The sequence below is a fragment of the Anas acuta genome, chromosome 13 (assembly GCF_963932015.1).
Source record: "Anas acuta chromosome 13, bAnaAcu1.1, whole genome shotgun sequence".
NCBI lineage: Eukaryota > Metazoa > Chordata > Aves > Anseriformes > Anatidae > Anas > Anas acuta.
In genome coordinates, this window is record NC_088991.1 from 12,712,176 (window position 1) to 12,731,602 (window position 19,427).

The 19,427-nt window shown below is 40.9% G+C and overlaps 1 protein-coding gene across 1 annotated transcript; it reads left to right on the plus strand.

Annotated features, from left to right (window-relative positions):
- Positions 1 to 2,592: 2,592 nt before the first annotated feature.
- On the plus strand, positions 2,593 to 17,721 carry SLC6A14 (solute carrier family 6 member 14). The gene is made up of 14 exons (XM_068697088.1): positions 2,593 to 2,747; positions 3,408 to 3,576; positions 5,272 to 5,403; positions 6,967 to 7,128; positions 8,567 to 8,702; positions 9,328 to 9,460; positions 11,117 to 11,257; positions 12,324 to 12,552; positions 12,637 to 12,762; positions 12,862 to 12,980; positions 14,191 to 14,290; positions 14,514 to 14,623; positions 15,385 to 15,552; positions 16,196 to 17,721. The coding sequence occupies exons 1-14, from the start codon at positions 2,697 to 2,699 to the stop codon at positions 16,343 to 16,345; spliced, it is 1,926 nt and encodes a 641-aa protein (XP_068553189.1). The 5' UTR covers positions 2,593 to 2,696; the 3' UTR covers positions 16,346 to 17,721.
- The last annotated feature ends 1,706 nt before the right edge of the window (positions 17,722 to 19,427 follow it).

The following is a 19,427-nucleotide window of genomic DNA, read 5'->3' on the forward strand; positions in this document are numbered from 1 at the left end:
GTTCAGAGTGGGTTTTCTGGTCTTTAGCGTCTGCTCATTGGCAATAGGAATGGTGAATTCTCTAGCATTGTTTTTTTCTACTGAGTCAGTTTTGAATGTGTTTGCCAGGAGCCAATGCTAGTAAGCATTGCTATCATGGAAGATATTAATTAAGAAACAGAGTTTAATCATCTTGTTCTTAAATAAGCATACCAAACACATCTGCTTCACTGTCAGAGCTGTGATGTGTTAGCTAGAGGCCATGTCCAACGTGCGATACAATCACTGGTGCAACTGAATGGAAAACATGGGGGATCTCTCTACTCCCTAGGAACTGCCAGGATTGTTTGCTGTATTGTCAGCACATCAAGGTTATTAACAATATATATATATATTTATTTAAAGTTAGATTAACAGAATTCTCAATAAGTTGAGTTCATAATAATTCAGGAGTGATTTTCCAAGGTAAAAGGTGACTTAGGTACCTGATACGCTGCTGGGAAGGAGATGAGATATCTCATCTTTGCCAAAGCCAGGCTGTTATCTCTGTATTTCTAGTTGAGGCATTCCAATGATAAGTGGCTCACAGGGTGCTTGGTGGGTGGGGGTGGCTATGCTAGCTGTAAGGAAGCAGCCTTCAGGGCTCAAGCTTGATGGTTTCAACCTCTAGTAAATGCAGATCAAACTACCGTGCCATTCAGCTGCATATCTAACACACAGGGAAAATAAAGCTCTGCTTCAGGCACAATTCTCCCCTTTAACTATGCTCATCTCTCCACTGATCACCCCTGGAATGTTGACTGTTCTGTGATTTTTATTTCTCCCTTTAAATATAAAAATGTATTAGAAATAAACATTCATATGGTTAGAAACTGAATGCATCCCAGGAGTGATACCTGCAGTATAGTTTTACTTTTAGTCATCTTGAGTTACACAGAGAAAATGCCACAGTTGATGACTCTGCAACATTACAACATGCACTTAATCCTAATAAGGAGGGAGAGGCTGTGGCTAACAGGTTGTTTTTCATCTCATTTTGTTTCTAAACAAGCTGATAACCAGTTCTGATTCATGAGTTTGGAAGAGAGCTCAGTGCTTTTGTCAGGCCCAGCATTGCTTACAGGAACATTTTCTTTTCTACCTGGGGAGTTAGTGATCCACAGATACCAGAATCCAAACCAAAGTCATCCTATCTCATTTTATATATCCCATACTCCTAACTCAAATCAGGATTGCCAGAAAGGTTATTTTAGTTTGTTTAAATCAAATTGGCTTTGGAAGGATCTTGCTTGATTTCTTGGTTTGTCCTCAGGGTATGTAAATTCTGTGTTGTTTTGTTGAGAACTGGTGTGAAGCTTGGCATTTTGTGGCTTGACTGTTTGAATCCACAATTCATGGGCAACCTGTCAAGAACATTTTGTTGATTCATTTGTTTTTAATTTCCAGACTATCATGCCAGCACACTAGGCTTGTGCTTACTTTTTGTTCAAAAGATATAGTATTCTAGCATCCATCTAGTGGCTAAAATAGAAGTCTTCTACAGAACCTGCTGCACAGGGTGCTTTTTATTTTATTTTTTTAAGTAAAAATCTGATTTGACCTTCCTAAAATTCAAAGGAATTATATAATTATATTCCACACTTCTCACTCCTGATACAGCTCTTATTCATGGCTAGACTGAGCCATGGTAGTGCTTTCTTCAACAAGAAATCTCACTGAGGACCAACAGTGAATGGTGGTCAGAGTGTGGATCTGAGAGTCTTAGAAAAGAGCAGCTGAAGATGCATTTAAGCAGCTAGTCAACCTGCATCCCCTCACCCATGCACACCTCGTATTCTTTGGTCAATGTATTCCTCTGTATCCTTAGGGCATGCCTGGTGAATGCCACTTGGGTGGGTGAAGCAGGGGAGGTCTTCAGAAAAGTTATTAAAGTTGTCATGCTTGTTAAATTCCTCCTCTGGAGGCTGGCTTTGCTTTTATGACCTGCCCTTTCTGTGCCTGTCCTGTGCATAGAAGGTGTGTTTAGAAACTGAAATCTCCATCTTGCTTAACCCCCTTGTGCCATTTGCTTTCATGTGTTTCTTTTGCTTAGACTCCAGGACAGAGAAGAGAGAGAAGCAATAGGAGGCAGAGATGTGTGGGAAATGGATATGAAAGAGGGGTAACTCTTGAGCAGGGGGCTGCTGGTATGGCATGAACATAGGTGAGGTGGCTGGGCAGCAGCCCTGCAGTGAGAGGCAGGGGATGAGCATGGGGTCGCTTGTTCTGGCAGGTGTGCAGCACTTAGGCATGTGTGTGTCGGGGGGAGTTGGCAGCTCTGTAGGTGGAAGCAAGATACGGGCAGAGAAGGAAAGAAGGTGTGCGATGAGGGAAGTGGGTCTGGGGCAAGGCTGGGAAGGGCAGGGGGTAGTTAGGAGGGGAAGTGGGCAGGAGACTGGGGCAGGCTTAGGCAGGTGGGTGTTCCCGAGGATGTGGGCGCGCGGTTGGTGTGCGGAGGGGAAGTGGGCACGGACTGCGGCGGGTGGCGAGGGGATGCCTTGAGCAGCGCCCCAGGAGCGGGAGGCGCCGCTTCGCCGGTGGCCCCGCCCGGACCGCGGGGCAGCCCCGAGGCCGCGGTTCCCGGCAGGGGGGCGGGCGGCGGGCGGGAGGCGGCTCCGATAAAGGGCCGGGAGCCAGGCGGCGCGGGCAGAGCGGAGCGGTCAGCGGCAGCGGCAGCGATGGGGATGCTCAACCTGCCGGGCTTCCTCTCTTGCGGGAAGAAGAAGAAGGTGGGGATGGGGGAGGCACAGGGCAGGTGGGGGAATTCGAGCAGGTATGAAAGCAGAAGGGCAGGTGAGATACAGAAACATCTGGGCAGGTATGAGAGCACCTGGGCAGGTGTGGGAGGACAGGTACGGGTGAACCTAAGCTGGCAGAGTACGAAGGTATCCCATGTGGGTGTGGGGCACTTGGGCTGGAAGGGTATGTGTACCTGGGCAGCTATGGAAGTGCTGGACAGGTGAGGTATGGTTGCATCTTGACAGGCATTAGAGCATCTTCAGGCAGGTACAAGAATATAAGGGGACTCAGACATGTAAGTAAAGGGGGATGAGCTGGGGTCAACACCTGTACAGGTAGGGGTGCACCTCAGCATATACTGGGGCACAGTAGGGGGGGTGTCCCCTGGAGGTGGTGCCCCCACAGGGGCTGAGGTAGGAGTAGGGAGAGACTGTCCCTGAAGATTCTTTGGGCTCTCTGGGACAACACTCTCTAATGCTGTCTGGCCAGGGACCAGTTGGACTGGCAACCTGCCTGGCTCTGCCTTCCCTATGTAGCTGCCCTGCTCAGTGATGCCCAGGTGCTGCGGCAGACAGATAAGTGAGGATATGACAGCCCTGCTCACATCAGGGGTGAGTGATCCTGAGTCATCCTTCTTCTTCTCTTCCAAGGACTTCAGTTTGTCAAGTGAAAAAGATGCCCATGCCAGTGACAGCGATGAGAACTTGGAACGTGGCAACTGGTCGAACAAAGCTGACTACCTGCTCTCCATGGTGGGCTATGCTGTGGGCCTGGGCAACGTCTGGCGTTTTCCCTATCTCACCTACCAGAATGGTGGAGGTAACTGTATTGAATGGCCATTTTGGGTGGGCACTCCTTGCTATCTCTGAGAGCGATGAAGGCAAGCCCTGAGGCTGGGTGTGTTTTGTCAAAGCTGGATGTGAGCATCTCCTTGGGAAATGGCATAATGCCCACTGATAGGAAAAGCAAGAGGAGGAAGAAGCATCTCCGTGTTCTTTGGGTACCACCTGAGGAGGGAAATATTTAGTTTTAACTGCAAACTTCCATCTGAGTATTCCAGAGCTCTAATGATTTACTTGTGACAGGCTTGCACCTTTCCGTCAATGTGTCAATATCCTCTGTTAACCTAAATAGCCATTCTCCCTCCTCAGTGTTAACCTTCTGATATGTCTGTGGAGAGCAATTGAATTCTCTCTCAACCTTTGTTGTGTCCAGCACGCAAACTAAGCTGGAATAGTTAATCCGAGCTTGATAACTATCCCCATCAGATCCTTGAGAAATATGAGGCAGAGAGAACCTTTACCTGCTAACATGATAAAAACTAGTGGCAAAGCTAAATGGAGGCTCTGCATTCCCCACCTACGATCCCAGGGCTTTATCTACCTGCCAGGCAATCGCCCTTAATTAAAGAGAATGTAAATGCCAAGTAACTGTAGAAAACTTACCTGTATATATTTATTTACTCTGCCTAACAGTCATTTTAAGTCAATTCTGGTTTCTGAATGCAACACAGTGTTTTCAGCTGCATGTGAAACACAAGATGGGATTCTTGGTACAGAAACTTTGTCGGTTTGAGTTATTGGCCCAGTTGTTAGTTACAGTTGTTGAAGAAAATTGTGAAAACAAAACAAGCCATTACATTATCCCATCTACTGTGTGGCGTTGTATCTGCTGCAGCAGAAAGCTTAGCATTTGGAGCATATCTGTGCTATTTCTTGTATCCTTCTTTGCCCCAGCTAATTCAGAGGGGGCATTTACATCCTTAGTTACAGCAGGTATTTGCAATTCCTTGTAGTACTGAGTCCTTGATTGCTTTTATGTTTGATAGTAAAGAGGATGAATTTCAGTTCACTCACATGTGTGGATATCAGGTCATGTTTAGGAAAGCTGAACTCTCACTTTCCCTATCTTTTGCACACACACAAAAGCAGTGCCAATCCCTTTCACGGAACAGGGTTCTCATTGATATCAGGTTAATGTGCACTTTAAGATGGACTCACACAAAAGCCATGCTGAGATCCTGTTTGACACAGGAGTCAGCCAACCGTATAAAATAATTTTCATGCTTTGACATCCAGTAGCTACTCTAACAGTGCAGCTGCAACTCACAGTTAAGTACATGAAGAGATGATTCTGTTCCTCTTTAAGTTAAAAGCCAGAAGATGAAATAGAAAGCTCACAAAGCCAATGGAGCCTACAGCTGAGCAGTGCTCCTGTTTCTATGAGAACAGGGTCTTCAATAGTTCCTGTAAACTGCTTTTAATTCTATAAGATAAATAATACCATGCAAATCATTTGTTCTTCTGGTAATGTGTCCCTTCATCATAGGTACTATTTAGTCTTACAGAAGAGTTCATAAATCTATATTCTTCAAAAAACAAAACAGACAAAATCGGTGGGTTTATTTGAGGCAGGGAGTAGGGAAAAGTGGGAGTATAAAATGTACTACAACTGTGATGACTACTGAAATATTCATTGTTTAACGTGTGTGGTTTTTTTCTGTTCTTCCTTCAGGTGCTTTTCTAATCCCATATACGCTGATGTTGGCATTAGCTGGCTTGCCTTTATTTTTCATGGAATGTTCCCTGGGGCAGTTTGCCAGTCTAGGGCCAATTTCTGTCTGGAGAATATTACCATTGTTTCAAGGTTGGTATTGTTAAAATTTCTTATAGTTATTTCTCATTTTATTAATAAACAATTCCATGGACTAATTAATGATTAATAATCACGGATTAATGATTATTAATCCACATCTATTAACTATAAGAGTCTTTTTTTTTTTTTTTTTGTGTGTGTGTGTGTGGAGAATATTCCTACCATTACAAGGTTAGTGTTACATTCTCGGATATATATATCTTTCTTACTAGTGAATTAATAAATAAATGTGGGTTAATGATTTTCCATGAAGTTGTTAATTATGAAAGGCTTTATCTGTGATTGCCTTGGTGTCATGCAGCCTGTCAGGCTATCTGCAGCTGTCCAGAGAGAGGAAAGTTACAGAGCTTGCTGTGTGAGGGAAAACCCCAGTAAAATACTTAGCCCTGTATGTAAGAGATTGCAAATCATTTTTCGGAACTTAACTTACTGCTGTTCCTAAATACCTTGCAAGGCAATTTCATGCTGATTTGCTAATTCTGTGTTTGGCTACTGGAGCTGGTACAGGAAAACAGGGTTGATTGTTTTATGCACCACTGTTTGTGCATTCATCCACGTCACTGCATTGGGATTCATCTGTTATTATGATAAAAATAGGTTAGACCTCAGCTTTATTAGGTGAGGTGCCTCTTGTGATAAGAGAAATGTTATTCTGTAGTAGTAGTTTGCATATCTCGGTGAGAGTTTGAATTTGATATGAAGGCACGCGTTTGGAAGCAACTGACTGCATGCTTTGCTCAATTATATTCATCCCAGACTTGAACTGATGGGTGTAAAGGACTATGTAATTGGTCTTGTTTGTCCTCTTTATCTGTCAGGGAAATTAATGTAGGAACAAGGAAGTTTTTTTCTGATAAAATAAGAAATTTACCTGCCACCTTCTCTACAGAAACAAAAGGTATTATAATCTAGCTGGTTGGCTAAATACTTATTCCTTTTGCCAGTCTCCATTCTGCAGCACAAACGACCATTTTCAAGAAGAATAGTGACTTATCTTCAAAGAAAAAGTCTATAGACATAGCTAATGCTTTACGTATCTGTGAAGATATAAATTTAAATATACACTCTAAAACAATTGAGACCTGTTTAGCAGATTGTCCCAAACTTTCAGGACAATGTTAATTTTAACAAAGGAGGATAACAGTATTATTGGCAGAGATAGCTGTGTTGTTTCTCATTCACTGGCAAAATTAATCATTACACAAAGATCTATAAAATATCTTGATCAGTCCTAGTTTTTGTATAGTTTATTTTACTAAGCACTAAGCAATCAAAGCTTCCCACTGAACTGGGAGAGAACAAAAATATTGAATTTCTCCTTTGGACTTGGACTTAACAACTGTTCCAGTTTTTCTATGTGTCTCATTCAAACTCTGTTTGAAAACCACCTCTGAGTTGGTCATACCTCTCATTTTATGGTTTTACCTCTTCATGGTTCGCAATTATTAAAAGTAATTTTTTTCCCAAGTAACTTTTAAAAATCCAGCTGAAGGCTGTTCAATTTTTCAACCCAAGTTTAGAGTAATTAAGACAAATGTTTTTTCTTTTTCTTAGGAGTGGGCGTCACGATGGTCATCATCTCAACGTTTGTGGCGATCTACTACAATGTTATCATTGCTTATGCACTCTACTACTTATTTGCCTCATTTCAAAAAGTGCTACCATGGTCAGATTGCTTTTCATGGGCAGATGAGTTCTGCAGCAAAACACGCCTAAGTACGCAACTTAACAAATATATCTTAATATTACTCTTTTGAAAAATTGTGCTTCGTGCTATTTTCTGGGAGAAATTACAGGAGCAAGATGGCTTGAAACAGTTGTTCCTGGATTTTGTCTCTAAACACACAAGCCTGATGCTTTCTGCTTCCCTTTTACCAGCTTTGGGTACTTAGGAAATCTACAGAGAGCTGGGGTGGACTTTCCTTGCTAGTTGCCTTTTTTTCCCTCTTTTAACCACTAATGTTTCTGGGGATTGTACATACTAGAAGAAATACTGCTTTCCCATTTCATTGGGCTTCATGGCAAAGTAAATACCTCCCTTACATGAAACAAAAGTATTCTTACTTTTCTTATTCTTACTTTTTCTTATACTTTTTTATTCTTTTATTGGGGATACTTTCATGCCTCTCCTGTGGCTATGGTAATCCCAAGCACTAACAAGGCATCGGTTTTGCAATTTATTCTATGTTTAGAGCATATCTCCATGCTATTGTTTTTGATATTTGGCAGTCCATGTAGTGCCAAACATTTACCTCACCAATTTCCGTGTTAGACCAGTTTAAGGCAAAAGGTGAAGTTGGTGAGATAATTATTAATTATTAGCCCAGTTGGAAATGTATTGCCATGTAACCTCTGAGATTATGAAAATAACAGGGACAGGATCATGATGGATTATATTGTTTAAAATGCTAATCTAATTGTAACTCTCTTAACTGCATATTTACTAACATCTCAAAAGATTCACAGGTTTCATAAAATGAAGTTAAGATGTTTTATTTAACAAAAAAAAAATTGATTCCTGCTTATGAGTAGAACAAACATGTTTTAATCTAAAATTTCAAAGTGCTGGAGCAATACAAAACACAACTGAAGGTGTTGTTCTCAAGTGTTCTTCAATCAGACTGTCACACTAAATGCTGATACAGTGCTGCTCTTCAATACTGAGAGCAGATCATGTTTGTTTTATGTTCTAGCACCCCCTCCCTCCCCAAAGCAGACTGACAAACAACAAAACAAAAATAATCACAACAAAAAACAATGACAGTAGTGAAAATGTTTAAAGTTCTTTAGAAGTTATCTACTATAATAATGTCAAGCTGCTAGAGGATAAACAGCATGTAAGCCTTTTGGTTTGGGACAAAGGTTTTCATAGTATAACTAAGGCTCAGATCTTAACTATCTTCAGTTCAGCCTTTTGCAAGTACTCTACAAAAAGTGAAAGAGGGAGCTGAGCACACCAGGTTTCTGGTGTTTAGATTTACATTCAGAGTAATGAAGTCACAGCTGCAAGTAGTAGTTCAAATTTATTTCTAAATGTTGTTACTTTAGTAGAAAAACTGAAGCTATAACTGGAGAAAGCATACTTAGTATAGTAGGCTGGCATTTTTTTTTTACCACTGCCTGTTAATAGTCCCTTTTTCATTTTTCCTTTTAGTAAGTGACTGCAATGCAACCTTAGATGGAGAAATCATTCATGCAAACTACTCATTCATCACAAGCAAAAATCTCACGTGTATCAATGACACCATAAACTATAAACCAGTGCAATTTCCTAGTGAGCAGTACTGGAAGTAAGTAAGACATAAACTAGTCAAGGAGTGTGGGCATGTAAATCTGTGCAGACAGAATTTAAATTCTCATTGGTGAGGCTGGGCACTCAAAATTACATATATGGAAGCAAAAGAGTCAACCTGTAGCAAACAGAAAAATAATCCAGCTAAAGAATTCCACTTCTCTTGAGTCCTAATATATATATATATGTGTGTGTGTGTGTGTGTGTGTGTATATATATATATTGTTCTTAAGGAATTATTGTGTAAAATATATTCACCTTAACAACCTGGGCCTAATGTGAAATCTCCATTTCTTTAGCCACATGATTTTTATTTGTCTGGGAACTGATTCTTCTCACAGGCTCTTCTTCTGCCAATAGAATTTTATAGTTAACTTGAAAGGCTGTGGTAGTCGTGATGGAAGACATATGGAGAACTGAGGGCTGGCGGAAATTAAAAGTGAAAAACATGCAGTTGAATATTTTATTTTTCAACTCCATGCAGTTACAGCTGCACACTCATGAAAATGTCTGCAGGGTCTTGTAATATATGCAGAAAGCAGCACATTTTCCTTTAGGAAGGGGCCAAAGGGGAGTGTGTTCTGCTGTCACTCTGTTCTCATTGCAGTATTTTGTGCTTTCAGTAAAGTGGCTCTTCAGCGCTCAAGTGGGCTGGACGAGACTGGTAACATCGTGTGGTACCTGGCCCTCTGCCTCCTCCTATCTTGGATGATTGTTGCAGCTGCATTGTTTAAAGGAATAAAATCTTCTGGAAAGGTAATTTAGGGAAAGCAGACAGCAGACTTCTTGCCTGATCCTGCCCAGCAGCACTTCTAGTGTCAGTTGGACACGAGGGAGGCTAGCACAAGGCAGGATGCAATCCTAACCCACTACCCTCTGTTGGTCTCTGAATTAGAAGTTGTTGCTGCTCCTTGGCTTCATAACTGTTACATAAAATATGAGTAAGGTGCTGATTGCACAGCAGTTACTTAAAGCAGTGCTCTCCTGGTTCCACCAGGGCCATGTATTCAGAGTTCGTGCTGTCACGCAAACGATCCAGGCTGAGTTCTGGCAGTTGCTTGGCCTGTTGTGATGGATATGTGCATGTGACTGCACACACCCGCCTGCCCTGGTAACACCCAATAATTTGCACCTACAGACTAGCTAAGATGTTTGGACAATACAGGTCAAGTCCTGCAAACAGATATGCAGGTACAGTTTCCTACTTGGTTGTGAAATCTTGTTTATATTCAAGATTTCAAGCAGACTTTAGGGGTCAGGTCCCCACAAATGTCAGTTTTCAAACTCTAGTTCTGCTGAGCTCCCCTGGCTGCCTGGGTTTTCCTGGGAGTAGGTGAGTGAGTTCTCCAGATTTCAGGAAGGCTGAATTTCATTTTTTTCCTGTCTGCTGTGATTCCTCACTACCTGTTTGCTGTTGTTCATTCTAATATCTCCCTCTGTTCTCCTTTTCTATTCCAAGCTTTCTACCCTTGCTCTTGGTACTGGATTACCTCTGGAATACCTGTGTTTACCCAGTCTTGTTTTTTTTTCTGGCACAATGCTCTTCTTACACTCACATTCCTTGGGTTCTCAGCAAATGGCTCTTCTAACTGTCAGTTCTGTTGTTGTATTAAGGTAAGACTCTTTGAGAAATAAGTTAAGAATCAGAACAATCTAGTTGGGAAGGAATTGGGAAAAGATAAATTGTGGAGAGAATTTGTCATTCTGGGCAAATATATGTGAAGGAGGACTTCAAAAATGACGACCCATCATATGATGGTGTAGTGCTATGGCTTGATGTAATCAGAAATATTGTGTCAATTATCTGGCTGTGTAATGCTGAAACCAAGATTAGAGAAACAATAGTATTGTTGAACATAACCTGCATCTTAATAGCACTGCTGGGCCCTGCTGCTGGCCTGGATCCCATCACGCTAGAAGTTGAATAGACAAACAACAAAAAAGATCGGTATCTGGGAGAGCTTAAAATCTTTGTTTCCAGTAAAAAGAAAAGCTTCCAGCATGGTTTTCTTTTTCAGTCTCAACAGGAGATAATTCCATCCTGATAACCTAATTTAGACTGTTTCCAAGCTCTCATTTGCTAGAAACACTGCCTAGCAAGAGGCAGCTGGGGTAGTTGAGTTCAGGCCTTGCTACTGCAGTAAATCATGTCAGAAAACATTTCTGAAACTGATCAAGTGGTATCTGAGAAGTGGATATGTGGCTTGGGCTTTCTGCTGGAATGAAGTTCCAGAACTGGCTAAGCCAGATGATTAGTGTTTGACATGTGTGTTCACCTTCGGCCTCACTTCCCTAATGATCTGTTCTTTGTTTGTACCAGTAGCTCTTAGCCTAAACGCTCATTATTCCTCATGCACAGAGGGCTGTGTATCCCCTCACCGCTAATGTGCCTCCCCACCCTTCTTTCTGTAGGTTGTCTACTTTACTGCACTCTTCCCCTATGTCATCCTGCTCATCTTACTGGTACGAGGTGCCACCCTGGAGGGTGCTCTGGATGGCATTGAATACTACATTGGGAAACAGTCCAACATCACCAAGCTGATGGAGGCAGAGGTGAGACATAGTGTGAGGTCTGGAGGCATGACAAACTTCTGTGGTTATATGGGCTTGTCATTTATGGAGCAATTTATTTATTTATTTTATTTTTTTAATCCAGCCAAATGATTCTTCACTTCCTGCCCTGGTTCCTTATCCACAGCAGGGTTCTGATTTTTCCAGCTCTATAAGAAGTTCAAGTTCCCGTTCCAGCTACACTTGATCTAAAAAGTAGCTACTCTTTGCTCCCTCCCTACCACACCAGAGAGTAGCAATTTCTACCATATTGCCTCCAAGTAGTTCTCTGGAGGCATGGGTTTCATCCTAGCAAAGCCTGCTGAGAAAGTTCTTTCTGTGGGAGTGAGCACTGCTTACTTGTCAGCCCATGTTGCTAAAGATTTCAAGGGTCTTTATCAGAAAAATGAAGGACCACCTGAGCTGGAAATTCGTGCTGTGCCTTGCACAGCAAATTAGCTCAAAAAATTAGATGGACAGGGAAAGGCACTTCATGCAAATGGAGACTGGATTTTTTTCTGTTCTAGTTTAGGACAGCATTAGATCTGTTTGAAGAAAAGCAAATATTCAGTGCACTTAACTTGTGGTATTTTTTGAAAGCATTTGGCACTAGCTGCAGGGCTGCAGCAGAGGCACAGTTTCTCACAGAAATGGTCTGTCTGGGTCATGGTGTGAGGAACACAAGTGGGTGAGCACATGGAAACTCTCATTTCTGATACCCTGTCCTGATTTTCCTTATTCATTGGCAGTGTAACAAGGCTCCTATCTCAACAACCTACATATGTGAATGAATTGAATCTCTTCTTCACGGTTAATCCAACAAGGCTTATATATTTGGCAACATACTTGGGATGTGACCTTCCTGAGATCACAGATGATATTATTTTTGCTGGAGACTGCAGGGTCACCAGCAAGTTATATCCCACCTACTCTGAAATTCATATGAAATAAAATTAGATACTTTGACTAAGTGTAGCAAAATGCTGGAGCTTCCACGGAGGGAATGCTTGAATATTTGTGATATGTTTTATAAGTAGTACAGTAACTCTCATGTTCTTGTTTCTGGTAGGTTTGGAAAGATGCAGCCACTCAGATATTCTACTCCCTGTCTGTGGCATGGGGTGGGCTTGTTGCTTTGTCTTCATACAATAAGTTCCACAACAACTGCTACTCGGATGCTATTTTTGTTTGTGTAACAAACTGCCTCACCAGTGTGTTTGCTGGGTTTGCAATTTTCTCCGTCTTGGGACATATGGCATTTGTGTCGGAGAGACCTGTCTCAGAGGTGGTAGATTCAGGTAGGTTGATCATTACACTGTCAGTACAGGGACCTACTTCGACCAAGGCATAACAATAACATCCTTCATTCCACTTCTTTGCAGGTTTTGATCTGGCATTTGTAGCCTACCCAGAGGCTCTCTCCAAGTTACCAGTTTCTCCTCTTTGGTCCTTTTTATTTTTCTTCATGCTTCTGCTCTTGGGCCTTGACTCTCAATTTGCCACCATAGGTGAGTGAAGCTCTAAATAACCCATTGCTTTTCAAATGAAAAGTCATTTTGTAATTGCGCTGCTTCTGTTCAAAACCCACACTTATCCTTCCCTTGCAGAAACACTTACAACCACCATACAAGATATATACCCCCAAATGATGAAAAAGTTGAGAATCCCTATAACCCTGGGTGTGTGCATATTGCTCTTCTTTCTTGGTCTTATCTGTGTTACTCAGGTGAGGCATTAAACTTTCTTTGGCAATGGCTTTAGTTATGCTGCAAGTGATAAGTCAAATCGTCCCTTCACAGTGTGACAAGGGCTTCCTTGAGTGCTCCTATTTGTATGGATCTGAGAGAATCATGAATTTTGTAAATGTGCTGGACATTCAAAGCGGAAATTCTCATGGGGAACCCCTGAAGAACCTAAGGCTTTCTGTGATTACTAAACTGAGATATGCTTTTAAATAGAAGGCCTATAGATAGCCTGTGTGGCATCAACCTGACTTTTTGCTCTTCAGTTTAGGAGATTATCTGTGTAATCTCAAGCATATATATACAGTATATCTGCAGCACTGTGGGAACTGTTGCTAGATGTGGATGGGATCTTTGTGTTTATAACCGACTAACAGACGGGACAGCATTTGAGGAATAGCCTGCTCAAGTCATAAAAAACAACTAGCTCACAATTACTTCTGAAAAATATGGAATTTTCTGTGCACTCTACTTTTTCTTGAGGCAGTTGCTCTTAAGGATGTAAAGTTCATTGCAATGTTTACATTAGAAATACAGATTCATGCATGCAATTAGTCTGAGAATGTAATGAAGATGGTTGTGGTGAATAAGCAGTTGTGTAGTCAAGCAAAAAACAGGTTATAAAATGAGACAGAAATTTGCAAAGGACTTAATATTAAGGAGTGTGAATTGTTATAAAGCTTGTTCCCTGCTTTGTGATCCTACTACTGTATTCAGGTATTTAAAGCTGTGTTTAACCAATTTGGGACACTTGTGTGTGTAGGAAAATACAAACCTATCAGAGTTATTAACTGGCATAGCTATTCCTGTTGCTCAATATTCAAGCTGGTGAAGCAATATTTGCTAACATTTAATCTTATATTCTTTCTTGTATTCCTGTGAAGCTGATGCTTTGATACTGTCAAGTTCCAAATTTGAATCTTGATATCAGCTGTTTATATATACTTTACATGTACGCATATCTTGTTAATATGCAGATCTATGGTATTTCATCAGATGTGCTTTTCAATTTTACATAGAGAAATTTAAATAAAATAATGTTCACAGATGTGTACTTAACCCAAAGAATCAGGAATTTAAGAAACTTGGACTGGTAACTAGTTAAAAAGATTTGAATGGCACAACTTATTTTATTTGCATAAAGAAATTATGGGTACCAGGTAAATTTTTGTCTCTTTCTTGTTTGTTCTACAGGCAGGAATTTACTGGGTTAACTTAATAGATCATTTCTGTGCTGGATGGGGAATACTTATTGCTGCTGTCCTGGAGATAATAGGCATTGTCTACATTTATGGTAAATATTTTTGCATTGAAAAGACATGATTGGATTATACAATCACAGGCACAATCTATATTAAATGTTTATTCTGCAATAAAATATTTATAACTTCTTAACGGTTAAAGTCTTTCATCTTGTTATCACAGAACTGGAGACCTTTCCTCTATTATTTTTAAGTAAACACACCTGCAAGATACATACCAGCTTTACAATACACCATTTAATTGTTTTTCAACAGGAGGAAACAGATTTATCGAAGACATTGAGATGATGATTGGAAAGAAGAGCTGTTTCTTTTGGATGTGGTGGAGAATGTGCTGGTTTTTCCTTACTCCTGTGCTGTTAGTGGTGAGTGCAGATGACTGGATTACGTTAGTGTGACAGAATTTATTAATTTGATATAGAATGAGTTTCCATGCAGATATGAGATGAATGTCTGGGCACCGTATGTAGAGATAAGGTATGATGGAGTCAGTAGACCAACCTATATGCTACCTGTGATTTCCTATACATATCACTCCTCTCTGTGTCCTTTCCAGGAGAAACTAGACCTTCAGATCAGTAGCTAGTGAGATGAATCCACATTTCAAGGAGTAATACTGAGCAACCAGATTGTCTGTCCTAGCAGCTGACTTCATATTCTCTCAGTCTGCAATGATGAATTGAAAACCTAGACTCTCCAGTTTGAGAGAAATTTCGTGTTCTGGACAGATCCCAGGCATGGATTTACTCTTTGGATGTCCAGCTGTTCCCCTGTCTAAGATTTTTGTCTGTGCTGTCACATGCATCTCAGTTTTTCATTACTCCTGCATTTCTAATTGTAGTTGTAGATGGCTGGATTATGTTTGTCTTACAGAATTTATTAATATCACAAATCCAAGAGATTTTTAGACACATATATTCTCCAGCATAACATTGCAACAGAACTCAGAAATCTCATTCTGTTTAAATGTAGATGTAATTGAAGTGTTGGGCTGCATGAACAAATCACATGTCCAAAAAGTAAAAGAGAACTGTGCAGTAGTTGTAGATAGTCCTTTTTTTAACTAGCTTGGAAATACAGTGCAAGTTAATTACGTGAAACTCCTCTCTCTCTCTCATTTTAATAGGCAATTTTGGTTTGGTCCTTGGTCACATTTTCAACTCCCACTTATGGCTCAGTTTTATATCCAGCCTGGGGAACTGCTGTTGGCTGGTGTATGATTATCTTCTGTGTCATCTGGATTCCCATTGTTGCTGTTGTAAAAATATGTAAAGCTGAAGGAAACATATGTCAGGTAAGGGCACAAAAAATCTGTCAGAGTATCAAATCTCACTTTCCTTGGAATTTTAAGGAATGTCTGTGCCCTCTTTTCAGGAGCATGTTCCTCAAGGTGTCATCAACTGCATTTTTAGATGAAAGCTCATCTTTGGTAGTTTAATTGGAGTCAAATGTACGCTACTGTGATCTGCTGTGAAGATAAAATTTAATTCTCTAGGAGTGTGCCCAAGCATTCAACAGTGTTTTTAATGGCTTCTAGTGTTATTCCATTTTCCTGGAGTTTTACTTCCTATTCCTCACTGAAATGAACAAATGTAGGAACTGAGATATGCTCTTCTTACCAAGCTTTGCCAGGGAGTCCCATTTTCACATCTTTCCTTGCTTATATGATATCTGTGGCTGAAGCCACTGAACAAAAAGACATTTGGAATGCTTTTTTTTTTTTTAAAAAAAAAAAATGTTTGAGGAGGAACACACCTCCCCAGACAGCTTGGTTAAGAGGGCAGAAAAATGCTTTTTTTTTTTAAAAAAAAAAAAAAGATAATTTGTCTGCTATTTGTTGAGTTGCAGGGCATATTTAGAATTACAGCTTTATTGAATTTTAAGAATAGTACAGACTAAGGTAGGACATTAAGTGTCTCTTGTTTTTTGTTTTCCAGCGTATTGTGAGCTGCTGCAGGCCTACTGCAAACTGGGGTCCCTATCTGGAATGTCACCGAGGTGAAAGATACAGCCATGTTGTAGATCCCAAAAAGGAAAAGGAACATGAGATTCCTACTGTGTCTGCTTTCACATACTTTCGTGAATGAGACGGACATTTGGATGACAAATTTTTAACGTGTGTTTTTTCTTTAACCATTAGAAAGTGACAATGCAAAACAACAACAACAAAATTAACCCTCTGCCCTTCAAAGTTCAACCCTCAGATGAAAGCAAGCCATACTATTTATTTTTAGAGATTTATGTTTGAGGAGGAACACACCTCCCCAGACAGCTTGGTTAAGAGGGCAGAAAAATGCTCTGCAGCCTCCCCAGGCTGATGGACTGGGCATGCTTAACTGCATCCAACCAGTACCCAGCTGGACTGTGCATACTGGTGTGGAGGAGAAGAAAAACACATTCTGGTGCTCCCCAGCCATGTGAAATTTAAGACGAGGTGCTGTGCTTGAATGCACCTGTGTGCTACAGGCAGTGTGTAGTTGCTACCTTCTGCTGTGTTTTGCCTTCCATAGTGCTCCACAGTTGGAGGTGAGCTGCAGAGGTGTGCTGCTGCTTGGCTCTGTAGCTTAGGGAAAATGAATAATTTTTCTCTAAGCCTTGCTCAATGCTGTGAGGCTGCTCAGAATTTGATATTTTCTACAGCATGTGTTCATTTCATCTATGCATCTTAATGCTGAGTGGCAAAAAACTTTCATCACTGGAAGTAAGGCTATGACATGGTGAAAAGCAGGCTTCTTCGTCATTATTTCCCCTGGGATCTACAAATAGTCTTTTTTTTTTTTTTGGTGTCATCATGCTCCATTCCCATCATGTCTATAACTCAAAAATTCTTTGTTTCCAATAATCCGTAATTAGGCTCTGCAGACTGAAATAGTAACTTTTGATTTCTGCTGTGTCTGCTCTCTCTACGCTCATCAAGGCTTTTTTTATTGTTCTCTGCATGTTTCATTCAGGCTGTGTTTTTTCCTTGCAAAGGAGACCAGAGAGCATTTAAAAGGTTCGGACAGTGTTATTAGTCTTCCAGTAGAGCCAAGAGAAGCAGAACTTTACCCTAAGTGAAGGTTAGAATTGCCTTGTAATACCAGTAGTCCAAAATTTGCTGAAATCATGAGATTACTGAAAAGTTACGTTCTTTTAACGTAACCCCCCAGTTCCTAGGTAGAAGTGTAAGTCTGTGCTCCCAAATAGAAGTGAACTCCCAATAAAGGGAAGAAAAGATCTATGGAATGAATGCATACATTTTGTGTGCTGAAGAATGTCTCTCTCACTGTGATAATGTTCCTTGGGAACAATGCAACAGGGTTTCTAGCTGTCCCTTCCTCTCAGGGCTTTGTCACTGTTTCTGGACATTGAAGGAGTGTGGATGATGGCTTGATGCCCAAGCTGCATACCTTGCTGTATGTTTTATATTGATGTTTTTGTGACAAATCAACACTGTATTGCAAATAAAATGCAATTTTCTGTTTTTAATGTGTTTTGTTAGTTTGTTTGGAGGTTTTTTTTTTTTTTTTTTTTTTTTTTTTTGACCTGGAAAATGAGATTTCAGCCTTTTACATGGAGCTGTGGAGAGCACTTTGTCGGGTGGGAAGTAACACCAACTGTTCCATGATCCTAAGCTTTTGGGAGATTCAGATTGAAAGGTTCAACCTCAGGAATCATTTTCTTAGGGAAGTTAGGATCGAATGTTCTGGAGCCGACTCAGAAAAGGTAGTAATTGTGTGAGGGTTTATAAAAAGGACTATGGGATCAGAATCTGTGACAGGAGGTTGTGAAATATTCCTGCATTCCAACTGCTATGGGGTCAGCATCTAGCAATGAACCAGGAGAAAACAGTGCTGTTGCTGGCTCTGATGCATGGAGAGGTTGGGAGCAGCAGGGAGGCTGTGCTGCAAAGTTGTGGTATTCATTCTCCAATAATCATCAGAGCCACAACTGGGCTGTGGTGGGCAACAGCTTGTACCTGAGAAGGAACAGTCTTTGGGAAGGAGAGAGAAGTTAGTTAAGTAGCTAATGAGAGAGCTCCAAAGGTGGTGGCGAAGCAGGCAGGCTGAAAAAGGTCCAAAAAGAGTCCAGAAGAGCTTTGGCAAGAAATGCTGAAGACTAATACCTGGTGCCCATCGACTGCTCTGTGGAGAAACCCTGCTGCTGTACACAGGGCCCCTTTACCAGGGCTACTTTGATGTGGTTTCTGCTCTAGACTTCCTTTACAGGCTTCTAGGAGCTATTTTCATGATCTTGTACCATCTAAGCCTCCCAGAAGAGCAACAGAAAACAAATTCTCAAGGGCTGGGGACCCAGCTAGGTGCTTTCTCTCTCTTTGAAGGTAAGAAAATCAGCACGTTTATGAATATGAGGTTTGCCTTCCTCACCTGTAGCAGAGCTGGGGGATCCCTCTGTATGTGTATACGAGTGCATGAGCAAGTTCCATCTTTGCAAAGCACCCAATTATTCTGTTCTCTTTAGGAAAGCTGATTTACTCCTTATGTTGCTGGAAGCTGGCATCTGCTGAGCAGTGTTAATGAATATTTAGAAGTCAGCATTCATATTCCTTACCCATCACAACTCTGTCCTGGCACCTGGGGTTGTTCAATAGCCCCTGAGGGTTATGCAAAGAATTGCTGTCCCTTAGCATGGAGGCAGCACACCTGGGCATCTTCCTCATCCATGCAGTCTTCTGCCAAACATCTGAGTGCGTGTTGTGCTGAAAAATCAGCAGTGCTGACCAATGTAGTGTTCCTGGTAAAGGGAGGTTGCTCTGTGCTGGGCAAGTGATCTAGATGTCTGTGTTTTTTCTTGTGTGGTGGGATATATATATATATATATAATATATTTGTCTTTTTTTTGTTGTTGTTGTTCTTTAAGGAAAGAGGCTAAAATTGTTCAGTTTTGAATCAAACTAAACAGGAATGAGAGGACAACTCTTGAAAAAATAAAAGTAGAACTGGAAAAGAAATATGTTCATTTTGGATTGGTTCAAAACAGAAGTATGTTTTCAGGCAGGAAAGAGAACTTAGACACGAGCAGTTCCAAAAAAAAGCCTCATCTATAACGTGGAAACATTTAAAAAGAGGTATTACAAATGGTACTTGTATTATTTGTATAAACACGTAAGTTAGCGAGGGGCCTAGCTTATAAAAGCAAATACAACACACCCACACACGCCAGTTATTT

Excerpts from the sequence above, each read along its gene's own strand:
- SLC6A14 (XM_068697088.1), top strand. The coding sequence starts at position 2,697 with ATGGGGATGCTCAACCTGCCGGGCTTCCTCTCTTGCGGGAAGAAGAAG. Across the intron at positions 2,748-3,407 it reads CTTGCGGGAAGAAGAAGAAG|GACTTCAGTTTGTCAAGTGA; the intron begins GTGGGGATGGGG and ends TTCTCTTCCAAG. Across the intron at positions 12,553-12,636 it reads CTCAGAGGTGGTAGATTCAG|GTTTTGATCTGGCATTTGTA; the intron begins GTAGGTTGATCA and ends ACTTCTTTGCAG.